General features: G+C 33.9%; 1 protein-coding gene across 17 annotated transcripts in view; it reads left to right on the top strand.

The window, feature by feature from the left end:
• The window catches only part of TBC1D19 (TBC1 domain family member 19), a 133,885-nt gene that overhangs the window by 34,458 nt on the left and 82,650 nt on the right, over positions 1-16,777 (top strand). For all 17 annotated transcript variants that reach the window (XR_014066238.1, XR_014066228.1, XR_014066200.1 and 14 more), the window contains 4 exons: positions 10,452-10,526; positions 11,573-11,636; positions 12,824-12,870; positions 16,367-16,477. Coding sequence is in view for 11 of the 17 variants with exons in the window: in XM_081531900.1 (XP_081388026.1) it covers positions 10,452-10,526; positions 11,573-11,636; positions 12,824-12,870; positions 16,367-16,477 (297 nt within the window). In the remaining 6 variants the exon portion in view is untranslated. The remainder of the gene's footprint in view (positions 1-10,451; positions 10,527-11,572; positions 11,637-12,823; positions 12,871-16,366; positions 16,478-16,777) is intronic.

Below are 16,777 nucleotides of genomic sequence, written 5' to 3'. Positions count from 1 at the left end.
CCTAGTAAATGGTTTTCCTACTCCAAAGCCCACGATTGAAGGGTTTTTCCTGTCTGTCCCCAGCAGAGACTATTCCACTCCATCAATCTCTGCTGTCTTATAACTGCCCTTTGTGCCCATCCAAGTGAAGCATTTTGCCTTTCCTATTGCATCTTTAACACTTTTTTGTTTTGCTGTCATGAAAAGCCCTCTGCCTGTTCTGTATTATGTAAATCCCATTTATTTTGTGTCAGCTTAGATGGAATCTCTTCTCTGAGGTTGTTATTACCCCTGTTGAAAGGATTTCTCCCTCTTTTGAACTCTGGTAGCACACTATCCCTTGGAGGAGGGCATGACAACACAGACCTTTATGTAGCAGAAACTTAGTAAGTTTATAATGAATCACTAAGAAAAGGCATTTCCCATCTTTTCTTACAGTATTTATTTAACGGATGTTTACTGAATGCCTGTGAGTAGAAGACACTCTGCTGTATGCTGTGGAGATTCAGAAATAAATTAGAGATTCTGCCTTCAGGAAACTACATGATTTAATAATTGAAATAAGACTTGGACACATGTGTCTGTAACCAAGGTAGAAAGTACTGCCTGCCAAAGGGAAGGTGGCCAGGAAATCTGGGCTGATAAGGGGGAAGAGGCTTCTTTTACTGCGTCAGCCTCTTCCCAAGTGTTTTATGCTGACTCCTCACCCTGAGAGAGGCTCCACAAAAGGGGGTTCCACGGACAAGTAAGTTTGGGAATGGAAGCACACATTACCTTCCTCTTATTGAATCACAATTTATTTTATTTATTTTTAATAGACTTGATTTTTTACAAGAGTTTTACATGTATAGAAAAATCGAGAAGATACTATGGAGAACTCCCAAGGATCTGATACCCGGTTTCCCTTATTAACTTCTTACATTACTATGTACATTTATTACACTTAGTGAACTGATATTAATACCATAGCTAAAGTTCATACTTTATTCAGATTTCCTTAGGTTTAACCTCGTGTCCTTTTTCTGTTTTAGAAATCCATCCAGGACACCACATTGCATTTGGTTGTCATGTCTCCCTAGGCTCCTCTTGGCTATGACATTTACTCAGACTTCCCTTGTGTTTGATGACCTTGACAGTTTTGATAAGTGCTGGTCAGGTATTTTGTAGAATATCCCTCTCTTGGAATTCATCAGATGTTTTTCTCATGATTAGACCGTGGTTATGAGTTTTTTGAAGGAAGATTACAGACATAAAGTGCCATTTATATTCATTAAATTGTATCATCGTTCATAGTATCAACATGATATATCACTGTTGATGTTGATCTTTATTGCTTGATTGAGGTAGTATTTGTGAGGTTTTTCCACTGTAAAGTTACTCCCCCTCTCCCACCTTAGATGTATACTACACTCTCTGGAAGGAAGTCACAGTTCACACTTAAGGAGGAGAAATTATGTTCCACCTCCCTGGGCAGGGGAGTATCTACAAAAATTATTTAGAATTCTTTTTCATTGAAGAGTTGTCTTCTCTCCCCCATTTATTTACTTATTCACTCATTTATTTGTATCAATATGGACTCATGAATATTTATTGTATACTTTGGTTTTTAATCTAATGCTCCTTAATTTTGTTGCTTACAATTTCTTTTGATGTGTTAATGGCTCAGAGAGGTTATTCAGTAGAGAAACAGTTAAATTTTTATTTAACCTAGCGCTGTTCAGACTTATGTGACCTACTTCCATGTAAAGTACTTTGGGAACTACTTTGCTACACCTTTCACAGAAAGCAGTATTTGAAGGAATTTATATGCAGTGTGGTAAATATAAATTCACAAGTTTTCATGTGAAATAATAGTAGTAAGCACATAGAGCTCTAATTATGTGCCAGGTACCATTCAAGTATTCACTCATTTAATATTTATGTCGTCTCTATGAGATGAGTTACATTTATGGTCTCAGAGAGTGCCAGCTTCACAGAACTACTAAGTGGAAGACTTGGAATTTGAACTTGGACAGCTACTCCAGAATCTGCACTACCTGATTCTATTCAGCCTATTTCTGTATCTAGTCCAGAAATGTTCAGACAAACTCAGGATGAGCTGTGTGGTTGAATTTATCCTGTTTTCTGTCAATCCAGTAACCTTAGTAAAGTTGAGAATTTTGCTAGTTTCATATTACTTCAATTCTCATCTCCTTCCTAACTGGTCTTTCTGCCTTCTGTATTGTCACTCCATTTCTTAACACTTCCAAGACTTTTAGGATAGAGCTTCAGTTCCTTACTTTTGCCTAAAAATCTATACATTATCTTGCCCCATTTTACTGTTCAAGTCTCATCTCTTGCCTCCTCTTACTGTCCCTCCCCTTCCTGCCACTCCTGCTGCCATTTCCATGCACATGTACCTTCTCTCTCTCTTCATCTCCTTGGTGTCCTCCAGCAGGAGAACCTGTGCTCATACCGTCACTCCTACCCCACACTGCCTCCCCTCAAACCCCACATATTTCTGGCTAACTTCTACACATTCTTCAGGTGTTGGGTTAGATGATGGTTTCTTTAGGAAGGCTTTCTGACCCCTCACTCTCAGATGCTCAGATACTTTTCCTGTATCTCCAGTCCTCCACATGAGAGGCACCCTGCCCTTCCTACCACAATATTTGGGTTGTCTGTATCATCACTAGATTCTGTAGAGCAGAACCAGTGTCTCTCTTCCCACATTGTATCTGTGACCTCTGGCATGGTGCCCAGCCCATGGTAGATGCTCAATAGATTTTTTTTTAAATGATGAATGAATTGGATAATGAAAAAAATGGAAATGTTCCCTTTAGAAAAATATTTATACCCTTATTTCAAGTAATTTCACTTCTTGAGCCTTATCTAAAGAAAATAATCAGAGATAATAGTAAAAAATTTAAAGGCATCTAAAGAAAGCAATAGGGCCTACTTAAATATAATGTAGAGTCTCCAAAAGACAGTTTTACACAGGCGTCAAAAATGGCATTTTTAGAGAAGTATAATGAGGTGAAATTTCATACGATATAATCTCAATTCAAAAAAGCAAACTGTAAAACAATATAATTCTACTTTAATTAAATGTATGTATATCCAAGTGCACATATACACACATATACATCTCAGTTGTACATATACATGCATAGAAAAAATAAAGAGAATAAAATGGTAACAGTGGTTATTTTGAGTGGTAGAAATTTATGAGTGCTTATTTATTAATTTATTCTTTACATATTGTATGGTTTTTCATATTATCTTGAATAAATGTATAATTTTTATTATCATAGAATTACTAAAGCCTTTTTCCATTAGAAAGCTGTGTTATTATTATTTTGTTTTACTTTATTCGTTTCAGCGTGAAGAATTTTAAATTTTATAATTTCATAAGTTTTCATGCTATATATTTTTTATATGGTTTTTAATGACTTATTTATTTTCATTACTATGAAAAAGTAGCAAGATGATAATAAATGCCCATTTAAAGATTTCAGTAGAATTGCGATTCTTTTGTGAATCTTTTACCTCTCATGGCTTAGAAACTACCTTATTTATAAAATTCTTGAAATCCTTTGAGTTAATACCATAGTTTTCAATTATTAGGGAAACTGATTAGAAAGCAACAATAATTTCATTTAGAGAGGATATGGGTTTAAGTAAAAGGTAATGTCTTCCTATTTAAACATTTTAAATGTAAAAGACCATCCATTTTCCTTTTAAATAACATTTTAAAAGATCTTTATTTTGTAAGTCTTTGAGATAGAAATTTTTACTTTCTTATTTTATATTGGTGCACTATCATTTTTCAGTAACTTATTTGCTATTTCCACTTTTTGTTGGGTGCTAGGTACACACTGACATTTTTATTTAAATAATAGCATAGGAATAACTATGACTTTTTAGCATTTATCTTTGAGACATAGGGCTTATTTATTCATTTCCACAGGTAGAGAAAAATTATGTACCTATAGAACTGGAGATGGAGCTAAAGTGGACCTTCACATTTATCCAGTCTAATCTCTGGAGCTCATCTCCTTTTGATGGAGAACTGGAAACAAGAAATTCACAATTTTAACCCATTTTGATTAAGTCTTTTAATTGTTGGAAAGTTTCTTGCTTGTGTTAAATGGTTATAAGCTCCTTATAACATTTACTCACTGGTCTGAGCTTTGTGCTTTGTAGATATAAAGCATTGAATACATGATAATCAGTGAGACAAAGGAATGAATAAATACCACTTAATCAAGATTAAAGTTCTTTAGGGAACCTAAAGGATGACCCCACTTAAAAGCAGCCACTTGCTTCATCTTGGATTTCCCCTCATTGTCAGGAAATTCTGTTACTGTTTCTGATGCTGTGGAAATGATTTTTTTGACTAAGACTTCTGTGAAATGACTTCTGACCATCTGACTGAAGTTCTTGCAGAGTACCTTGGAAAAATCCTGACAGCCTTTCATAGATATGAAACAGGGAATAGGGAAGACAAGGCCAACCACTGGGGTCACTCTTCTTTCATTATTCTTAGGATTTTCCAGGATGTGGTATGTGTTCTGTTGTCAGCTAGAAGTTTTGATATACCTAGCTTCCTATTGCATGCCTATTTTACATTTTCTATGGTTTTTGATGTATAGATTGATATAGCCCTTATGAACTTTTTGCAGCTTATCCCATATTGTTTGTTTCTGTCTTATCCTTCTCACCCTCACTATAAGGATAGCTATTTTATTCATCTTTTAATGGCACATGTTTAATAAGAACCCAATAAATATTTGTTGAATCAATATATTTTCATTATTTGAAAACTCAGCTATTAACCTCATGTCCACCTGTTCTAGCCTTAAAATTTTGAATTTTCTGAATTGAACATCCTTTTCCTCTTTCTCTCAGTTTTTCGTCTTGTTCTTTCTTCTCTTCTGGATCATTTCCACATTTTTGCTTTAGTTGTGGAACACAGTAAAAAATGATAATTGAATAAAGCTTTGTTCAGCATTGCTTCAGTTCTTAATATTCTTTCCCATTCTACTCTCATGTGTTGTTTTAAAAAGTTTTCCCATTTGTAAAATGAGAGTAATGATACATTACTCACAGGATTAATAAAATAACATATTGTAAAGACATGTAAATCACTTAGCTCTATTTTTTTCATTCAGGATGCTTTCTTCTAATATCTGATTTCTTTTTTAAAAGATTTTATTGGAGTATAGTTGATTATAGTGTTGTGTTAGCTTCTGCTCTTCAGCAAGGTGAATCAGTTCTATACATATACATATATCCACTGTTTTTTAGATTTTTTCCCATATAGTTCATTACGGAGTATCAAGAAGAGTTTCCTATGCTATACAGTAGGTCCTTATTAGTTTGTTGTTGTTGTTTAATTACTAAGTCATGTCCGACTCTTTGCAACCACATGGACTGTGGCATGCCAGGCTGCCCTGTCCCTCACCGTCTCCTGGAGTTTGCTCAAATTCATGTCCATTGAGTCAGTGATGCTATCTAACCACCTCATCCTCTGCTGCCCTCTTCTCCTTTTGCCTTGAATCTTTCCCAGCATCAGCGTCTTTTCCAATTAGTTGGCTCTTCGTATCAGGTCTGTTTTATATGTAGTAGTTTGTATATGTCTATCTCAATCTCCCAATTTATCCTTCCCCTCACTTATTCCCTGGTAACCATAAGTTTGTTTTCTGTAATTTCTTTTCTGTGAATTTTTTTTCTTTAATAGTTTCTCTGTATATTACATCTAACATTAAATTTAAATTTGGTAAGTTGAAATACTTGGTAAGTGGGATAGTCATTTAGGAGAACTGTGATTTATCACTTAAAATTTTGCTTTGTCAAAACACCTGAAGAGATGTTTTTGTCAGAGTGATTTTTTAAAGGATATGTTAAATATCTTGTTAACATATAATTATAGAAAGTATCATTCTATTTTAAATGGACTTTATGTCTGAGTTTTTAGTAGGTTTTATGCTGTATTAAAATTATGTATTGCAGTCTTACACATATGTACAGCATATATTATGAGCTACACATTGATGTCTGTTGTAACTTTTATTTTTATATCTGAGAGTTATTTTCTTTTTATCAACTCGAGTCCTCTTATTAGTGGTTGAAAATGAGAATTTTTGTAATCATAATTCAATAGCTAGAAATTTAGTTCTTTTATATAATAGGATACATAATAAAAAGTCAGGGATTGGATTTTTAATCTTTATGCAAGTTTTATTTTTATAGTAATGACTGAATTAAAATTCAGTGCAGTTCAATTCAGTCGCTCAGTGATGTCAGACTCATTGCGACCCCATGGACTGCAGCATGACAGGCTTCTCTGTCCATCACCAACTCCCAGAGCCTACTCAAACTCATGTCCATCACATTGGTGATGCCATCCTCTGTCATCCCCTTCTCCTCCCACCTTCAGTCTTTCCCAGCATGAGGATCTTTTCAAATGAGTCAGTTCTTCACATCAGGTGGCCAAAGTATTGGAGGTTCAGCTTCAGCATCAGTCCTTCCAATGAATATTCAAGACTGATTTCCTTTAGGATACACTGGTTGGATCTCCTTGCTGTCCAAGGGACTCTCAAGAGTCATCTCCAACACCACAGTTCAAAAGCATCAATTCTTTGGCACTCAACTTTTTTATAATCCAACTCTCACATCCGTGCAGGACTACTGGGAAAACCATAGCTTTGACTAGACGGACCTCTGTTGGTAAAGTAATGTCTCTGCTTTTAAATATGCTGTCTAGGTTGGTCATAGCTTTTCTTCCAAGGAGCAAGTGGCTTTTAATTTCATGGCTGCAGTCTCCATCTGCAGTGATTTTGGAACCCCCCAAAATAAAGTCTGTCACTGTTTCTGTTGTTTCCTCGTCTATTTGCCATAAAATGATGGGACCAGATGCCATGTTTTCTGAATGTTGACTTTTAAGCCAACTTTTTCACTGTCCTCTTTCATCAAGAGGCTCTTCATCATTCTCCACTTTAATCAAGAGGCTCTTTAGTTCTTCTTCACTTTCTGCCATAAGGGTGGTGTCATCTGCATATCTGAGGTTATTGATATTTCTCCCGGCAATCTTGATTCCAGCTTGTGCTTCATCCAGCCCAGGATTTCACGTGATGTACTCTGCATATAAATTTAAATAAGCAGGGTGACAATATACAGCCTTGATGTACCCCTTTCCCGATTTGGAACCAGTCTGTTGTTCCATGTCCAGTTCTAACTGTTGCTTCCTGACCTGCATACAGATTTCTCAGGAGGCAGGTCAGGTGGTCTGGTATTCCCACCTCTTTCAGAATTTTACACAGTTTGTTGTGATCCACACAGTCAAAGGCTTTAGCATAGTCAATAAAGCAAAAGTAGATGTTTTTCTGGAACTCTGTTGCTTTTTCTAGGATCCAGCAGATGTTGGCAATTTGATCTCTGGTTCCTCTGCCTTTTCTAAATCCAGCTTGAACATCTGGAAGTTCACAGTTCCTGTTCTGTTGAAGCCTGGCTTGGAGAATTTTGAGCATTACTTTGCTAGTGTGTGAGATGAGTACCATTGTATGGTAGTTTGAGCATTCCTTGGCATTGCCCTTCTTTGGGACTGGAATGAAAATAGACTTTTCCAGTCCTTTGACCATTGCTGAGTTTTCCAGATTTGCTGGCATATTGAGTGCAACACTTTCACAGCATCATCTTTGAGGATTTGAAATAGCCCAACTGGAATTCCATCACCTCCACTAGCTTTGTTCATAGTGATGCTTCCTCAGGCCCACTTGACATCGCATTCCAGGATGTCTGGCTCTAGGTGAGTGATCACACCATCGTGGTTATCGGGGTCATGAAGATCTTTTTTGTCTAGTTCTTCTGTGTATTCTTGCCACCTCTTCTTAATATCTTCTGCTTCTGTTGGGTGCATACCATTTCTGTCCTTTATTGTGCCCATCTTGGCATGAAATGTTCCCTTGGTTTCTCTAATTTTCTTGAAGAGATCTCTAGTCTTTCCCATTCTATTGTTTTCCTCTATTTTTTTGCATTGATCACTGAGGAAGGCTTTCTTATCTCTCCTTGCTCTTCTCTGGAAATCTACATTCAAATGGGTATATCATTTCCTTTTCTCCTTTGCCTTTAGCTTCTCTTCTTTTCTCAGCTATTTGTAAGGCCTCCTCAGACAACCATTTTGCCTTTTTGCATTTCTTTTTCTTGGGGATGGTCTTATCACTGCCTCCTGTACAATGTCATGAACCTCAGTCCATAGTTCTTCAGGCACTCTGTCTATCAGATCTAATCCCTTGAATCTATTTGTCACCTCCACTGTATAATTGTAAGGGATTTGATGTAGGTCATACGTGAATGGTCTAGTGCTTTTCCCTACTTTCTGCAATTTAAGTCTGAATTTGGCAATAAGGAGTTCATGATCTGAGCCACAATCAGCTCCCGGTCTTGTTTTTGCTGACTGCATAGAGCTTCTCCATCTTTGGCTGCAAAGAATATAATCAATCTGATTTCAGTATTGACCATCTCGTGCCGTCCATATGTAGAGTCTTCTCTTATGTTGTTAAGGTTCTCATACTTGCTCCCCCCACCCCCACAATCTGGAGTTGAGGGAACAAGTGGAAGAAAACTTATTAGAGGAAATTATTTTTAAACTGAGATATGAAAGTTGAATAAGATTTAACCATATAAATTTGGGATAAGAATGTTGAGGGTGGAAGTGGGTTGTATTGCACTAACTAAAGTTTGGTCATGAATAATATACCCAAATATATTTGAAGTCCTGAATCTAAGAGAACTCTTTACAGGAAAAAAGAAAAGAGAGAGAAAAAATTGAAAACAAACCAGTAAATGGAATTAGTTTGGACTGTTTTTTATTCTTTTATTCTTGAAAACCTATTTCTATAAATTTAGTAAACTAAGTCTTATGCATTTCACATAGCTCTGTATTTCTCTTATAGATGATTTTTTTTCTGTTCATTCATTGCTTTGGCAGTTGTACCAAAATTTTTCTAAATGCTTGCAGCATAACTAAGAGTAGAAATCTGTTCAATTATTGAAAACTTATTATGTGCTTGATAAAGTGTGATATGTGCTGTGATAGGTGAAGGAAGAGATGCTGTGAGAATCCATAGGCAAAGGCACTAATATTATCTGAGTGGGGGCCAGGTAAGAGCAGGCTTAATAGAGGTGAAGACCTGAATGGTGAATATAATTTATTCAGATAATGTAGGAATAAGTATGTTTGGATAAGAGTAGTGCATGGAGAGTTTATTCCAGGTAGAGAGTAATGTATTTAGATATGTATGTTAATGAAGAAACTCTGAATAATGATAGCTGTAGTAAAAACTATCAGTTATTGAATGATTATTATCATTGTTTCACTGTTCAAAGTACTTTACATCTTTAATTTTTATAGCAATCACATAAAGGAGGTATTATTATTCTACTTTTATTGACTGATTTTAACTGTCCTTTATGGATAATATATTAAATACTTATCTCCATTTCTCCTCATTTGGTCTAAATTTTGGAGCTTTGGTATTCTGTTTTTTGTGAGTCAGAAGTGGCCTGTGCTAAAAGACCAAAAAATTATGGCGTTTTAACTTGGCATTAAAAAGAATAATTTACTAAAGTATGGTATATATGGATGATCAATTTATGACTGACCATTAAAGTTAACTTATTATTTCAAGTTTATGAGAAATATCAGGGACAGAGAAGAATGTAATCGATATGGTGAGAAAACAGTAAGACCAATCTAGATTGTGACACATTCCAAAAGACATCTGCCCTGGACTGCTCAAAAAAGCCAGTATGGAAAAGAAAAGGAGAAAAGCACTCTAGATTAAGCTACATGGAAAGAGACATAACAGCCAAATGTAATGCATCAATTTAATGGATCCAGGATTTTAAAAGCTGTAGAGACATTTTGGGGGATAATTGGAAATTTTTGAATATGGACTAAGATGATATGAAATATTATTGTTAGTTTTCTCAGGTGTCATAGTGGTATTGTGGTTATGTAGGAGAAGGTTCTTATTCTTAAAAAATTCAGAGTGAAGTATTTAGGGTGAAATATGTTTGGAAAAATTACAATATAACAATTTCTATAAAATTTTATTTTACTAGGTCATTAATGGGAGTCCCAAGTATCAAAGATTTATAAAGTGCTTAAATATAGGTTACCTTTTTTTTTAATCTGCTATTTCCCCATCTGACTTGTTGATTTATTTTTTTAATCTATCTTCATTCCTATCGTCCACTAGAATGTCAGTTCCATGAGGATGGAGACATTTTGTTATTCACAGCACTAAGGACAGTATCTGACACATAATAGGCAGTAATCAATATTTGTTGAGTAATCTAGTGAATAAAGATAACCAATCTCAAGCAAGTTCACCACTTCTATAGAACTCATAATGTCTTTAATTTTTTAAAAATCACTTTTGGCACTGTTAACCAAAAATAACAATAGACTGTTCCTTATGTTTCAGGGAAGTTGGGAAAAAAGAATTTTGAAGAGTTTAAATAGTATGTGCACTGAACTGAGTATCCCATTGGCACGAAAGGTACTTTTAACACTTAAGTATTTTATTGTGAATCATGTACTAGAAATTATCATGAATTTATAACTGTTAAGCAGATTTATCTTTTTTTTTGTTACTGGTATACAGCTTTTTGAAACCAAAGTCTATAAAATGTCAATTATGTGGGTATAGTTTATATAGCTTTCTATTACATATGTTATAATGCTTTTTGTAAAAAAAAAAGAAAACTGTATCTTGAGAATAAATATAGGCTGTATAGTACATATTATTTGGAGATTTGTCTATAAAGGTTATAAATGCACCTTAAAGATTTTAACTACCTTTAGTCTCCTTACTTGAATGATTTCTCATCTCTCCAGAACTATTTAGATATAATACTCAACATGTATCTGTAATTCTGGGCTTTGATAGGGGAGAGATGAAAAAGGAGAGAAGAGCCACTTGAGGAATGTTGTGGATCTTTTATAGCTGTTCAAGAGTAGGAGAGAACAAGTTTCTCTTCACTTCATCCTCCCTACCACCTATTTATTCCCTGCTGTTGGACAAGATGTAGTGAATGTACATTGGATAATATCCAAGCACGAGTCACTGAAGGCACCAGAAAGATGGTGTAAAAAAAGGATAAATTTATATGAAAAACTGTCTAAATATGTAGTATTGTGTAATATACTGTCTTTCATATAGGAAGATGATGCTACTGACTCACAGTCAAACTCTCTTGGCCAGTCCCCCTTGCAATGCATTTCTGAGATTGCTGGATGGGGTAAGAGATGTAGTATGTGGCTGAGGAGCAGTTCTTTGTGAAATTTTACTGGCCAGTACATATCATTTACCTATTTTAGACTCATTAACACCATATTCTAACTGAGCCATTAAGACTACATACAATGTAATAGTTAAATAATATTAAGTATAATTCCCAGAAGAGCTAATCATATGTAATGAAACTATTTTTTCTTGTGTTATGGTAGCTTATATAAGCTTTTAGATAAGGTGTTGATTCTTATTTTTCAGCTGCATTGCTTAACTTCACAAAACGAAACCAATTTTAAAATTACCTTTTTTAGAGGCCAGTTGGAGAACAGAAAGAACTTCTCAATAAATGGAATGAAATGGGAACTGATGAACCAGGTACATATGAAAAAAGTATTTTCATAATGTGGTAGTGGGAAAAAAAATTGTCCTCTTAATTGTGGATCCAAAATAACAATATTAACAAGTTTTTTTTTGAAAGATAGCAACTTTCCCTTCTCACTAATTCATTATCATCTGGTTTTTTTTTTTTTTGCTTAAACTTCTACTTTTCAGTTTAAAAATTCCCAGCTTTAGTCACTGTTCTCCATTACTTTGAGAATATTTAAATCAGTTATTTTTTTAATCAGCATTTGAAAACATTTTTATGAAAGAATAAATTAGAATCATTCAGTGGGTTTCTTAGGCTCATAATTAAGATAAACGTCAAGCTTTAATTACATTGAAACGTTAAAATGTGTTACATTTTGAAAAGTTTTAAGACTTCTAAAATGTTTTTAAGAATTTATTTTGGTTCATTTTAATGTTTAAAATTGAGTCTATCAATTTTAAAAACATTTAATGAGTGACACCTGTGAAATATTTACTGTGATAAATATATGTATAAAATATATATAAAATAATTGTTTAGGTAGACATGTACATAATTCTTCACCACTCCTTCTTAAAAAAAAAGTTGGGGCCTGGGTAGGGTGCAAGAAATTTTGAGCTATCATAAAGGAAGCAGTGTGTTATAGAAGTTCAAAAGGGAGAATAGTTCAATATAACCTGAGGCTTCTGCAGTGGCTCAGTGGTAAAGAATTCTCCTGCAATGTAGGAGATTTGGATTCGATCCCTGAGTGGGGAGACACATTTAAGCATGCATGCACAAAGGAAGCAGTGTGTTATAGAAAGTTCAAAAGGGAGAGCAGTTCAGTACAACTGCAAGATTTACTGAGAATTTATTGTTTGTATTCTAAGTACTTTGAGAATTCTCAGGTAGAACTTTCATATTATATTGACATTGTTTTTCAATTCAATTACAAATGCTCCATTACAAATTTATGGAAGAGAGGACCCTTTAATTTCTTCTAGAATATGTCATCTAGACTGTCAAGGGAAAGGACTTTCTTTTTATTTTTGTTAGTACAGTACTTAATACAGTGTATGACAAATAATTGATATTCGGTAAATGTTTGAATTAACCTAGCTGCATAATAATATGAAAGAACCATTATAATTTATTATTAATAAGAATTTGTATATTATAACTGAAATTCTGTTTTAATCTGCTTTATTAATTCTAGATTTAAGCCTTTTCAGACCTGTTTATGCACCTAAGGATTTTCTTGAGGTAGGTTCTATTGGCTAAATATATGTATATTAATGAGGTAAAAATGCAAAAGAAATGATAATATTAAAAAACATCTCCAGGCAGAAGAATCACCATGTAAGAAGCCCCAGAGCCTTGAAAGCAATGGAATAACCTGATCAGATTTGTGTTTGGAAATTGCTCTGGGAAAATACATTGTAGTGTGGAAAGATTAGAGGGAAGTAAATCAAGAAGATTTGATTAAAAAATAGTGACTGTAAATCATGTAGCCTGCTGGCTAGCACAATAGGTGCTCAGTGAATCTTTGTCTTTATTTTTCTCCCTGTTGTAGTAGTTCAGGCAAGGCATGATAAAAGTTTGAACTAAGAGAACAGCATTCAAAATGTAAAGACATCAACAGACTTGAATTTAACAAGATGTGAATTTAACAGATTTTTTAAAAGATTTGGGAATTTATTAGATCTAGGGAGTATGAGAAAAAGAAAAGATAAAGATGACCTTTAAGTGTCTAGATTGGATAACTGGGCAAAGTTAACTTAAGATACAGAATACAGAAAGAGACACAGGTCCATTAGTGAAGATGACGCCCTTAATTAAGTTTGAGAGGCATATTGACATTGAAGAGGAACTCTTTAGTAGGCAGTTAGAACTCACTAATTATTTTAATTCACCCAGCTTTGATTCCATTTTTTTCTCTTGTACTTTGTATGTAATCCACCAGGAAATCCTTTCAGCTTTACCTTTGTAGTATGTCCAGAATCCATTCACTTCTCATCACCACCATTCCTATGTTGCTGATCCAAGCTGTCATCTCTTGTCTGGACTATTTCAGTAGCCTCTTAATTGCTCTTACTGCTTCTACACTTCCCCACCTAGAATTTGTTTTTAGCAGAGTTTCTAGAGGAAGCCTTATAAATACTATTGTGAAGAAGCCACTCTTCTGGTATCCAGTGGCTTCTTATCTCATTCTACTTAAAACCCAAAGTCATGACAGTGGCCTAAAACACCCTATTTGATCTGATACCCATCACCTCTCTAAGTTCATCTCCTATTACTTTTCCTCCTGATTTGTTCTACTCCAGCTGCTTTAGCTTGCTTACTTTCCCCTGGCTTTCTCCCATTTGAGGGCCTTTGCTCCTTGTTTTCTCTGCCTGCACTGCTTTTCCCCAAGATACTTGTGTGTCCATTCCCTCACATTCCCTTATGTCTTTGCTTAAATGTCATATTCTCAGCATAAACAATATGGTCAATAGTATTGTAATAACTTTGGAGGGATATAGACATCATGGTGATAATTTCATAATGTATGCAAATGTCAAATCACTGTTAGTACAATCTGAAACTAACATAATATTGTATGTCAACTGTACTTCAATTTAAAAAAAGAACATTCATGGGGAAAATTCAAACATATACACACACACAAAAATGTTACCTTCTCACCAAATCCTTCCCTGGCTCTCCTGCTTGGAACTCCTTATAACCCTTTCCTGCTTTGTTTTTCTCCATAACCTTTAGCATCATGTAACATACTGATTTTCTATTTTGCCTATTGCCACCTTTATTCTATAATATGGAAGCTTTGTTCCCTGCTACAACAATTACACAGAGCCAAATCAGATAACTGAGAAGACATACAAGATTTCAGCCACAAGGATACACCCACATAAAGCTTTCTTTCAGCAAGAGAAAGAAAGCACATGCAAATATAAAGAGAGAGAAATTTCCAGACCCAGCTCCTTTCTCAGTTACACAGGATGCACTTTACCTTTGGGTTGTGAATCACCAAGGTACATGCAAGATGCAAGTTATAGCACAAGCTTTCCGATGAGTCTTTTATACCCTACTGGTAATTCAGGTGCAAACTAGCACTCTATACATTTTCAATAAACTGTGAATAAATTGATATGGAATGCCTCCAGGGGACATTAAGTAGCACATTATAAATGACTAGTTAGTGCATTTCATCCCATTTTGGCCAAGGGTCACTGCTGGATGACCCTGAAGCTAAGAAAGGAGCTACCACAAACCAGCTGCAAGTTGATCCTGTCCTTAACGCTCTCTCTCAAATAGGTGTAACAGTGCTTAGCACATAGTTGCTCAGTAAATAAGTGTTGAGTGAATGAGGAAATGAATGATTTAATCTTTTGCATTTTATTTTTATTCTGAACCTGTTTTCTCAGATACAAGTTTGCCAGCATTGTTAGAAATTATTTCAGGCCTTTTAGAATTATAAACAGTCTCCTTTTAACTTAAAAGAAGTTACTTTGGTTTGAAACTGCCTTTATACTGCTAGTGTTATTTCTCTTAGATTATTAAAGATTTCTCTCAAACTCATCCCTTTCCTAACACTTAAATTTCATATAATTTTTATATAATTAACTTTATCTTTTCTCCTTAATAATCATAGCACTCTGTTTCCTTAAGGACTGTTGCTGAATTGATTCTTTTATTAGTCATGCTGAGATTCTTCTTTAGCTCAAGAAAATTTTTCTATAATCACTTCCTTATAGTTTCTGCTTTTCTAATATTTTTTTTTTCTGTTGCCCATGTATTCATAGTTTTTCTTTTCAATTCTGTGTTTTTAAGTTTTCCATGCACTATGATCCCTTATTTGCATGATTAGACTAAAATTGTATTGTGCTATATTATTCTATATTTAACACTGTTGGCTCTTTGCAAAAACATTTTTTTAAATAAATTCCTTTGATATTTTTATCTTCAATTTAGTGTTTGAAATTTTAGGAAACTCTTTTGCACTTGTGGTATATTTCATTTTGTCACCCACTAATTATCAGGTTATTAATGCGTTCTTCAGATATGCTGGTGTTTCTGTCATTATAAACTTCTTCACTGAATTCTTGATTTCTTTTCGTTCAGAGTTGCAATTTAAAAATATTTTTGGAAATTATTATTATTTTCTTCCGAAAATACATGTTGTTAGAAAAATGAGAAAACATATATAAGAAAATTTAAAACAAAAATTACTCATAATATCATCATATAGCAATAAACACTACTGTAATTTTTAATTTAATAAACATATTGTGGTACTTATTAATTGTGGCATATTAGACTGTATTTTATATAAACATAATTTATATAGGTAATTTCCTCTACCAGAATGTTTAAATAGTCTTAAACATCTTCAATGTCTAATATTGAATGTCTTAAAATACTGAAATCAAGCAGTTTAAATTTTTCTGTCATTTTTCCTTGCAAAATATTATACTCAAACAATTTTTATTTTTTCTTAACATGAAAAAGTTTTTCTTTATAACTGAAATTTTAACTTTTTAGTATTTTATTTGATAGATCGTCTGTTGGAATATTAAACTGAAAACATGTTTATGGTATTTTAACACAATTTTATAGCTTTCAGAATGTAATCGAAGTATGTGCATAACCCAAATAGTTTTTAATTTTGTGATGATATACTGAGAATATCAGTGCCAATTTTATAAGTGTAAATTTTGTATAAAGAAACTAACCAATTTCATTGGATTTGTTTTTAAAGGTATTGATTAATCTTCGCAACCCAAATTATGAAAATAGTGATTCTCTTAGTTTCAGGACTCATTTGGGTTTAATCCAAGTTCCTCTCAAAGTAAAAGACATCCCTGAATTGGTAAGTATAGGTACTTAAAAATAAATTAACATATTTTAGAGAGTAACCATTGGAAGAATATTTTAGTTCAACATATATCTAAAGTAGTAGGACAGTCTGCTCATTAAATAAATGAATAAAGTGAAAAAATTTCTTTTTTATTGTAAATATGTTCTATAGAGAGTGAGTTGCTTTGCTAGTAGGATTAAAGGTGAGCTTTCATTGATCTATAAATGCTTTTGCTTATTTCTTATTTTAATAAACAGCATAGACTTATAAGACCTCTTATTGGGATTTGGGTGCCTGATGTATAGCTATAAA

This window comes from Giraffa tippelskirchi, chromosome 1, assembly GCF_054371585.1.
Source record: "Giraffa tippelskirchi isolate mGirTip1 chromosome 1, T2T-mGirTip1v1.2.pri, whole genome shotgun sequence".
Taxonomy (NCBI): Eukaryota; Metazoa; Chordata; class Mammalia; order Artiodactyla; family Giraffidae; genus Giraffa; species Giraffa tippelskirchi.
This window is presented reverse-complemented; position numbering and strand designations above follow the sequence as displayed.